The sequence below is a fragment of the Mesocricetus auratus genome, unplaced genomic scaffold, assembly GCF_017639785.1.
Source record: "Mesocricetus auratus isolate SY011 unplaced genomic scaffold, BCM_Maur_2.0 Super-Scaffold_100004, whole genome shotgun sequence".
NCBI lineage: Eukaryota > Metazoa > Chordata > Mammalia > Rodentia > Cricetidae > Mesocricetus > Mesocricetus auratus.
Window position 1 is genome coordinate 31,071,175 of NW_024429189.1, and position 11,078 is coordinate 31,082,252.

The window sequence follows — 11,078 nt, forward strand, 5'->3', positions numbered from 1 at the left end:
AAGAGAAATGTATGATGGGAATGTGTTCTCGGGAAGCCGGGCAGATGTCATGGCATCCTTTGCTGCCAGGGTTTGGACTTAACCCTGAGCCCCAGGCCTCAGTGGCTCTTCAGATGGGGGTGTTCTAAAAAAACGAAAGCTTTGGCTTCTTATCCACTGTTCTTCAGAGCCAGGCGTTAGGAACCTAGGCAGTAAACCTCTGTGTTTTCAGGGACTTTAAGTGCTTTGACATAACCAAGAAAACCCTCCTTCATGTTGGGTGGTAAAGAAGAAAAATTCAAGGTTTGCGTTTCATATAAGGACACTCAAGGAGTGAAATGTTGAAGACTTACAGTGTTGAGTAAGAGTATGGGGTGGGGGAGGGGAAAACCCAGTGCAGAAAAACTTCTGACCCAAGTAAACTGAAATGAGAGGGCATAGTCCCACAAAGAAAGTAGCACAATGCTTACACAGAGAGATGCTCCTTCAGAGATAGGATGGTTGACGTTTCCTAGTACATGGTAATTGGGGACAAATGACAATCCAGGTATAAGGGACCCATAGCAATGTCACAAAATGGCAGCTACAGAAGTACTGAATCTGCCCTCAAACCAGGCCAGTGTGTAAAGGAGGGTGACTACTTAGCTGAAGACCAAAGACTGGATTTGGCTGGGTACACAGAAGAGTGCCATTAAAGCAGTGTGTGTGTGTGTGTGTGTGTGTGTGTGTGTAAAATGTGCAAGCAGGGTGTAAAAGGTACACAGAAGAGTGCCATTAAAGCAGTGTGTGTGTGTGTGTGTGTGTGTGTAAAATGTGCAAGCAGGGTGTAAAAGGGATTGGACTGTGGGAAGACACAGCAAGAGTGTGCAAACCGGGCCACCGTCAGAAAGGGATCTAGGTCACTTGCCAGCAGCATTGAAGTTAGGAATGAAGCAAACAATGCCTGGAGTAGATTACAGGGTGGAGAGCAGAGTGGGAAGAATGGAGTATGTGATGTCAGATGAGACCTCTGGCAGAAATAGGAGAAGCCTGATTATGAGGCTTCTTTGGAGGTAAAGAGGTCCAGTGCGCCATTTTATTTTGCTGGACACTTTTCCAGTGTGTCTCAGAAACATATAAAAGTATGCAGGCACTAACACAAACATGTCCACCTGCACATACAAGCTTAATAATAAAGTTGAAAGTGGCAGGTAAGAGCAAATTATACATACATACACGCATATATATAAAACATACACACATACATACACAATATACACACACATATACACATATATACATACAACATATACACACATACATATATACATACAACATATACACACACATACATATATACATACGCATACACACATATGCACACACACACATCTTACAAAAGTAGAGACTTTGAATTCATTTTGTTTTGATCAGGTGGCTTCAGACTCCACAGTAATAATGATGGCATCTTACAAAAATGTACATACATTGCTCAGAGCAATGTGTTACTGTTAAGCCTTTGTATGAAGAGTCACAACACAGAGACAATTTCGTGTTGACATTATTCCTGTTTTTTTTCTTTCTTTCTTTTTAATTCATTCTCCCAGGGAAAAATTTGGACCTCTTTGGAGAATGGAAATGTCAGGGCTGATTTTCCTTGTTTACAAAAAGCTTTTATTTAGATGATAATTTTTTCCTTGACTAATATGGCCCACAGAGTCAGTAAAGTTTTGAGAGTGTCAACGTGGTGCTGTTTCCTACAGCTGCATCAGGGTGACATCCACATAGCCTTGCTGTGGCCTCCAGACTAGCAGTGGCAGCGAGTGATGGCTGCAGCCAGGTCATGTTTCAAATGCGGAGGCTTCTCTTGAGATCAAGCTGCCCACTGCTTCTCCCACCATTGCAAGCTATGTAGTAACTCATGGACAGGGCTCTTAAGGGCACTACTCAACTGCACCTGGCACCTCACCTGCTGCATGCAAATTCCGTGTTAAAAATCTACATAGTTGGCTATGAGTAAGAAAATTATAGGCATGCATTTACCTTTTCATTATCATAATATCATAAAAAATTTTTAATATCCTGCTAAAGGCTTAAAGAGTCTTCTGGGTCCTAAAAGAATATGTTGAATGTGACATGTTTTCTAAACTGAAATTTTTATAATTAAAGTAATTATCTGATTTTGCTTTGTATTTCCAAATGAATGCATATTGTGACCTATATAGCATATGATAACGACTGTAATTATGCAAAATATAGTAGGGGAAGCTATTGGAGAATCTCTAAACCACCTGTGTTATTTCTTTTTAACAAGATATTTGTTGGAAATAATATATTTTTCGTAAAATAGATACAATTAAGAAGTTCTTCAGCCATTTACACACAGTTATGAGATTAGCACAGCTCTTCGTCTCTTACCCTGTAATGGTCAAGGTTGTCTTCTGGAGTTGGGAGACCCATGTAGCGCTCTGTATACACTGAGTCTATGATGGGAAAAAAAGAAAAGAGGTTCAACTCCTCCAGTAACAATGTTTTTTAGCTCTATTGCATCACTTTACCTGTCCTCCTGTACCTTAACTCATGGAAGTATCTCCCCCCAGCCAACCCTTGCTAATGTGGCCTGAGATGCTGACGCCCAGATGACCCACTCTCACTCAGGACTTCCCTGTAGCACTGACCCATCATCTGCCCTCAACCTGCAGCACCAGGGCTGTGGGAGCCTGGAGTAGATAACCTAAAATACAGTCAGCAACTGACCTGCAGAAAAGTCAAAAGTGCAGAGACCTACTCAACGAAAGTCATCTATCTAGTGCCTTGGTTGTCTTGAAAGTTGTGGTACTACAATGTGAGGTGCACTCTCACCCTGAACTCTTGGGGAAGGGTCTAGGCCCTGCCTTATATGAAATGACAGACTATGGACACCCCCATGGAGGGCCTCACCCTCCCTGGGGGAATGAGGGGATAACGGGGGGGGGGGTTGGGGGGAGGGCACCGGAGGAGGGGAGGGAATGGGAGAGGAACCTGGAACTGACTTGTGAAGCAACCTCGTTTCTTATCTAAATTTAAACTGGAAAATAAAATATATTAAAAAAAAAGAAAGTTGTGGTACTGAGATAAACCCAAGCCTTTATGGTATGGTAATCTATCTCCCTTGGGGAATACCTAGCAATGATCAATCACTAGTGACTTAGTTAAACCTTATATTTTAGGCAGGTTGAGATGCACTATAATAAAAAGAATTTAAGTTAACAGTCCATATTGACACAGCTGCTTCATCATAATTCAAGTTAAACATTTGTTTTCCCTCACTTTATGGGGAGGTCTCAAGTTTTGTGCTGTAACACTTGAGCACTGTGAACAGATTACATTAATAACTGTCTGCTCAACTGACATAAGCTCTTTTATATATAAATATGGTGGAATAACAGGTTGCACAATTGGTTTGGTTATTTTGGGTAATTAAACATAATTTTACTCAATTAAAAAATTCTATATTATATATTTGCCCTAAAACATCACTAATGGAGTTTGCTGCATAAAAAGTTTCATGGTTGCTGTTTTTTAAGCATTAGTGTTTATTCATTATACAAAGTGGTGGGTTTAATAAAGATACAGCATTCAAGTACATCCTGTACTGTGCCTACATTGAGCCCATCACCCTCCTGTTCCCTTCCTCTTCAATGCTTGTCTCCTTGGTTTTCCCAGATAGTTACTCTTCTGCTTTCTAGCTATACGTATGTTCCTTTCTATTTCAATGTCAATTCTGAGTTCCACACATGTGCTATTTGGTTTCTTTTGCTTATATGATGTTTTAAATGCTGTCTCCTTAAATGGCTAGGTTGGAGTAAGTAAATGTAGAAATCATGTATTGCCTTTGTGCTTGACAGTCGCTGTCTTGAACAAGCATTTTGACATTAGTTTTATGAATTCTTTACATTCTTTTATTGCTTAAGTTCAACACTGTAACACTTCTGAATGACTGAGGCATAAATTGAAAACACCCTGATGAGTGTTTGCTTTTACCTCCCTTGCTTCCTAAATGAGTAACAGCAATATCTATTATTTTACTTAAAATGAATACAGACTACATATAACTTTACGTACGTAGAGAAGGCTCCTATAAAAATATAATATCTTAAAGGACATTTAAAATACAAGGCAATAAACTTTTCATGTATATTTTAATTTTAAAAAACCAAATATTAACAACTTAGCTTGTATATTTGGCAGGAGGACAGTGTCTCTGAGAGCAAAATGAAATTTTCCCCGAAATTCATTCTACAGCCTTCAATCTGTTTGTCTTAGAACATAATGCCACCTTCTTATCTATACTAACCATGTTTACATGAATATTAAGATCTGAAAATCTTACATATATATTTTTAAGAAATATACATAGCTACATAATTTAGTTGTGAAATCTTAGAACAATGTCTTAAAACACTACTTACATATTCCTTGTTTGCAATTTTGAATAAAATTGTGAAAATTTACACCTAAATCCTAAGCTCTTTTGTTACTGTGTATTAGGGCATCTACATTTAACGAATTTCTCTTACATGTCTGCAAGCTCTCAATGGCTACTTTATTATTTTATTGACCACCAGAGGTCTCCAGAAACAAATCATCCAACAGAACAATTGATTCCAAACAAAAGCATCACATGAGAACAACTCCATTGTATGCAGATTAATTGTAACTGCACCTGCCAAGTTTTTAACAGAAAGATAGTGATGTTTTGCAAATTTCCCTTGTCTTGGAGAGGCATTCAAGGAGGCATTTTCACAAAACTGGTACTACCATACAGTAGGATATGGCCATATTCTTTATAGACAATTATGTTCTCACACTACTACAAAAGAACTGCAGTGAGGTCAGAAATGCTGCATATCCTTGCCACCCCTTGGTGTTCATATCTGCTGAGTCTTGCCCTGGGCATTTTAGTCTCAGAAGAATGATGCTGTGTAGTCTATCTCATGATGAGGATGATACTCTAGTACTAAAAGACAGTGGGGAAGCAAAATCGTCCTAGAAATGCATCTGTTGCCGTCTTCTCTTCCTCTGACGCCCAACCCATATTTGATCTTCACTCAGAAGGGAAGAGATACACACTTCCTTTCCTCTATTAATATGTGAAGTCCCAAACAAAATTTGAATAAACATAAAGAAACATTTATTTGAGAAATGCAGCACGAAGCCTGTTTAAAATTTTTGGCAACAGTATTGTTGATAAAAAATTAAATGTGTAGGTAACACACAATAGCACTCTGGCTTTAATAACAGTAAAACGAGACCATTCTATACATCTCTGTAAAGAGCCACAGAAAGGAACCAGCTTATTATTTTCCAGAAACACAGAAAACTAAAAAAAGGAATGGCTTTTCTCGCTGGAATGTTAAGGTCAACGCTTAATAGTTATTTGCATATAACAGCAGTTACATACCATAGTACTCCCACCGTGACACGGGTGCCACAGCTATTCCGCACTTGAACACGCCACTTCCCGATCCCAGGACCATTGAGGTTACATACCCTCCATATGACTAGGGAATGGAAACAGTTATTTTTATGGAGGTAAAGGAATAAGGACATATGGTAAGCGAGTCGCGGTTTCCACATTTCTCACATCTTTATATACTGTGCCTCTTTAGAGATAGAAAGCATGGTATAGAAGGCTTAAATTGGCTTTAATTGGGCAGTATCTAAAGAATACACTTTGAGAATCCTGGTCCCTTTTCACAGAGATGAGAAAACAAGCATGGGGCATTAATGGACCCTGGTGCCATATATCCATACGAAAGAAAATGGTAAATAAAAACAATAAGCCACAAAACCTTTGCTGATTAATAAGCTTTCCCCATGCCTTCCTCTTCTCCTTTCTGTTTTTTCCTCTTCTGCCCACCCCCTTCCTCCCATTCCTGCTCTGTGCTCTTTAATCATAATGAACAGAGGTACATGTCTAGCTCAGTAGGCATTCCAGAAGCCTGCTGCTCTAAGGTCCCAATAGGTGACGGACAAGATTTTCATCTCCAAATATTTGCAAGAAAAAAATTGACCTGCACTGGGTTATATTCACTAAGGAGCGTGTACAAATCCATGAGTCAAACAAAGCAAAGCAAAATAAAGCAACAAACTACTCACCCAGCCCCAAATTGCAATCCGTTTGCTGTCCACAAATCCCATTTTTAAAAATTGTCTAAAACACATGAAACAAGTTCACAAATCAGTTTTCTGCTGTGTATAGAAAACTAAGCTAACTGCACAATTGTGAAGGCCAGACACTTGTTATCTCTTTCGTTCTATCACAGACTAAGAGGAGCCAGTGCCAGCAATCAAAAACACCTGAGATAAGTGTCTACCATGCCAACATGAGAACTACAAGAACAAGATTTGAGTTTATTTGAGTCCATAAAATTCTCTCTCTCTCTCTCTCTGTGTGTGTGTGTGTGTGTGTGTGTGTGTGTGTGTGTGTGTGTGTGTGTGTGTGTGTGCATGATTCACAGAAAACAAATCCTGGCAGTTTTTTTCACAGCTTTATATAAAAATTTGCAGCCCAGATGCACTTTTCTTTACATAATTGAATTTAAAACTCTCCAGATGTTTTTCAGTTTGAAAGTGGTTACCCTCTACAATAGAAAAACACAAGGGCACAAAGAACAGCTGAGTGGGGCGTAGAGTAGCCTCTGGACTCTTACCTGAGAATTCAAATACTAACATCTAAATCAAATCCGGTACTGGGTGTTGATCTGCTAGCTAGGCACCATTAAAAGAAAGTATATTTTCTTTGAGGGATTAAGGAATATCTTTGTCACCAAACTGTGTCAGGAGTTAAAATACAGGTTTATAAAACATTAACTTTTGTTTTATACACCTCTGTCCTAATCTTATCCTTAAACCAAAAGTCTTTTTTTTTATTTTAGGAAGTTAGCAAATAGGATGTACAATTTTGTGGTATTATGGGACATGTGGAGGTCTTTGCATTGATGGACAGTTGACTCTGTTTTCAATTGGTGATACATGTCCAAGGCTGCAAAGTCGTGGTACCAGAACAAATTAAGAGCACTTTTCAACTCTCCTCCATGTCAATCAGTCCCTCTCCATGCAGAGGATCTATCGACAGGGGCTGAGTCATGACTGCACAGGGTGACACACCTTTACAAAGAAGACCAGTGAATGCTCTCACAAGGCTCCTGGTCATTTTCCTGTCTGAGAAGGGACAATAAACAGAAATGTTTCTTTTTGCTGCATTCCATAAAAATCCCCTTGAGTTTGTATGTGATTTTGAACTTCATATGAACACTGGTATCTGGCTTCTTCCATTCAGCATTATTTTGAGATTCACTTGTGTTGCTGGATTTATCTCCTTTCAGTTGCTGTAACAGTGTTCCATTGTATAGGTAATGCTGCCTGTCATTATTGTCTTAATGTTTTGTTTTGCAAATATTGAATTCAGTAATTTTAGCACTTTTAGAACCCAGATCCATGAGGTTATGGAAACCATGAGCTCCTCTTGGAGAGAGATAACCAGTCTTGATAGATAAAAAATTCTTTTTACAACAGGGGAACCTCTAATTCATCCTTTCTTTAATCTCAAATTTCTTTTACATTAAAGACAATGGTCAGCAATTAACTTTGGCATAAGGGAATTTCATTCACTTGGAAATACTGAACTAACATCTTTTTTTACTTCGACTAATTTTCCTTAAAGGTATTTTTCCCAATACACTGATCATCCATGGATCATTCTGCATTTCTCAGTCTGTAATTTTACAACACTGTCTCAAACCACCCAGTTGTTAGACTTCTCCAAACACCTATGCAAATGGCTGGGAAGCCAAAGGTTACATATCCAATTTACCAGCTGGATGTAGTGGAGCAGAAAAGCTGGAATGGACTGGATTCCAAGCCTACTTTACACTCTGTGTCTTCCCTTGAAATACACGATAAGAATATCCACCTCCCAGGTCTGCTCCACAGCTTAAGTCATGTGCCTACCATGGTATGCTCCTCTCTTTTAATCCAAAGTGAGTCAGTTTATATTTCTTTTTAAGAAGGCAAGAGTAAGATGGTGTTCATACTTAATGAAGCCCTTATCATTTCAATTCGTGACAGTTGTACCCTACAACTTTCCAAAAATAGAAGTCACCCATATCCAGGCTGTAGGAGCTATTTTTGGGGCTTCAGAGTTATGACTTCCTCCACAGTGAATGCACACTCAACTTCTCTATCAGTTTTCACTATAAGGGATGAGCTCAACTATTTAGTCAGATGTTCACCTAGTGTGATGACTAAATTAATTTTCAATTTGATTGTACAGAGCTTGTGCCTATGGGGAAATGACCAAAAGAGGAAGACTCACACTGAATGCAGACAAGATCTTCCCATCACCTAGGGCCCAGAAGGAAAACAAAACAAAAAACAAATAAAAAAAAAACACCAAGAAGAGAAAGCTCTCTGCTGTACCATGAAGCAAGTAGATCACCATGAGTTTTGCTGCCATGATTTTCTACCTCACCATGTGCCCAGAAGCAACAGAGCCAAGGACTATAAGCAGAAATCTCTGAAATCACGGTTAAGAGTAACAATTCCTCCTTCTAAGTTGTTTAGTCATGTATTTATAATTGCAGTGAAAAAAAATCTCACTGGCATTGAATATTGGCACCAAGACGTAGATAGGGTCATTGCTGTGACCTATCAAATTTCATACTACAGAAACCTTTGGAACTAGTTTGGAAGAGAAATTTATAAAAGTGGTTTGAAAGAGTCAGCTAGAATGAGGTTAGCAGAGGCTAATGAGAGATTGTGGTGGGGGACTTGGAAAATCAGCATGTGGGTATGAATGCAGGCAGCAAACAGTGCTCTTTAGGAGTCAAATGGGAAAAGGGGATTTGATTAAGAATTGCACCAAAGGTTTATCTGTAGTCAAGGACTTGTCTACCTTTGGTCCATGCCCTAAGACTTTGTGGGAGGCTGGGTTTAATGATGAAAGACTAGTTTATTTGGGGGAGGAAATTTCAGGACTGCCTAGCATTCAGTGTGTGGCATGATAATTGCTGGCTACAATTATAAGGTGAGAATTGTCAGTAAAATATACAGAAGAAAGGGTGTAGTTGGTCCCTAACCAATCAAGCTAAGGACAGTGGATTGAAATCTCTCAAACCACAATTGCAAATGAATCCTCCCTCTTGTTTCTTCAAGTTCCTTTTGCCAGACATTTTATCACAGCTACTGAAAGTCTGACTGACAAGATACACTCATCCCTCAGTTTACCAGTGTGTTCCATCACCAGTCTCCACTCTGAGATGACAGTAGTGTGTGTGCCAGCGCCCTCTTAATATAAGAAGAAACTTGGGAAATGCCTTCTTAAAACTTCATAGAAATCAACACGTTTTCACCTAAATGTATTACCTGTATCAAGAACCTACAAGAAAGAAGGACCACACATTCCCCCCCAAAAAAACCTTCACATTCTTCACATTTTGCAACTTATAAATAAACAAATAATAAATAAGTAAAGAGAACAGTAAATGCTGCTTGAGTTCATCTCTAGTTAGTTACCTGACTGCTTCAATTTGATCTTCAACTTCCAATGTTCCCAATCTTCTGTTGATTGCATGCATGATCTTATCTCCTTGGTAACCACTTCCTCTGCCATCAAAGCTAGCTACTATGATGTTTTCTGTACTTGCAAGGTAAGTGGCCCAATTGAGTCTGAAGGCGGCATCTGCTTTTTGACTACAGGGACCTGCATATCTGTGAAAAGTTCCGACTTGTAAGACTATTGTTTTCCCATGTTAAATAAAGAATACTTGCATCTTTCTTAATCGGGAGACTGGAAATCATTGTAACCATTGGTTTGTCAAGAATGGGCCCTTTATAGTGGAAAAATATTTATCCTTAGTGTACAAATGGACTTTGGGAACCCATTCCACATAGAGAAATTCTCAGTCTAGACATTTGAGGCAGGGCCTAGGCCCTGCTCCAAATTATATGGCAGGCTTTAAAGATCCCCCATGGAAAGCCTCACCCAGAAAGGGGATGGGATGGGGGTCTGTTGGGGACCAGGGAGGAGGAAAGGGAGAAGGAACTGGAATTGGCATGTAAAACAAGATTGTTTCTAATTTAAAATTTAAAACTATAGAAGAAAAAAGAAAGGAAGGAAGGAAGGAAGGAAGGAAGGAAGGAAGGAAGGAAGGAAAAGAATGGGCCCTTTAAATTTGACAACATTATGGCTGTATGTTTCCTTTAAATTCATCCCAAAGATTTGTAGTTGAATATTTTTGTCAAATACATTCTACATTTTAAGTACTGTTTAATCTTAGAAATAGAAGTAATTCATCCAATAGTGGAGGTAGGAGAAATTGTCTTATAAAAACAATGACAATTTGTGTAGCTTTACATCTCCGTTCAGAAACACTCCTGACCTATACATGTAGGGGTTGTATAGAGTAGGTTCAGAAATACTCCTAGTCTATACATGTAGGGGTTGTATAGACTAGGTTGGGGTTTTTCTTAAGGACTCACATGCTTTCATTTCTCTAGGGATCTTGCATGCTATTGCTCACACGGAGACTAAATCATGGTAGAAAGGACCAGAACATGAAGGAATGCTAGTACTAAAGACTTTAAGGATAAAGAAATATAAACTTGAAATAGGTGTACTATTCAGTACGACAAGAGTTTTAACATCCTGTATTTGCAATCTTTACAATCTAGAACTTGCCACACATGCAGCCGTGTGGCAAGTTCTAGACTGTATCGACTCCTTTGGTGTACAAGAGATGACACCTATAGCTCATTGCGTTGTATTTCAATGGTATCTCTGCACAGTCTACAAGACTCCTGGGTAAATACAGTTCTTCTCTAATAATAACTCCCTCCGAATTCATCTGTCTCCTACTCATTGGCTGCCTCAACCCCACAAACAACAGGCAAGTCCTGCAGGCATGCCTCTCTCTACCAACGTGTTCTTGCCTCTTCATGGAGATGAAAGTTAAAAGAATTTTCATTTCAACAAAATATCACATTATTTTAATTTTAAACTAGATGATGAAGCATTCTAAATTTAAACGTATTCATGCATTCAGATATGAGTAAACATTTTTTATAACATGAAATTC

The 11,078-nt window shown here is 38.9% G+C and overlaps 1 protein-coding gene across 1 annotated transcript in view; it reads right to left on the reverse strand.

The window, feature by feature from the left end:
- The window catches only part of Dpp4 (dipeptidyl peptidase 4), a gene marked incomplete at its 5' end in the record, with an annotated part of 81,376 nt that overhangs the window by 9,550 nt on the left and 60,748 nt on the right, over positions 1 to 11,078 (reverse strand). The window contains 4 exon segments of the mRNA NM_001310571.1: positions 2,377 to 2,441; positions 5,402 to 5,501; positions 6,100 to 6,154; positions 9,517 to 9,711. Of these exon segments, the coding sequence (NP_001297500.1) occupies positions 2,377 to 2,441; positions 5,402 to 5,501; positions 6,100 to 6,154; positions 9,517 to 9,711 (415 nt within the window).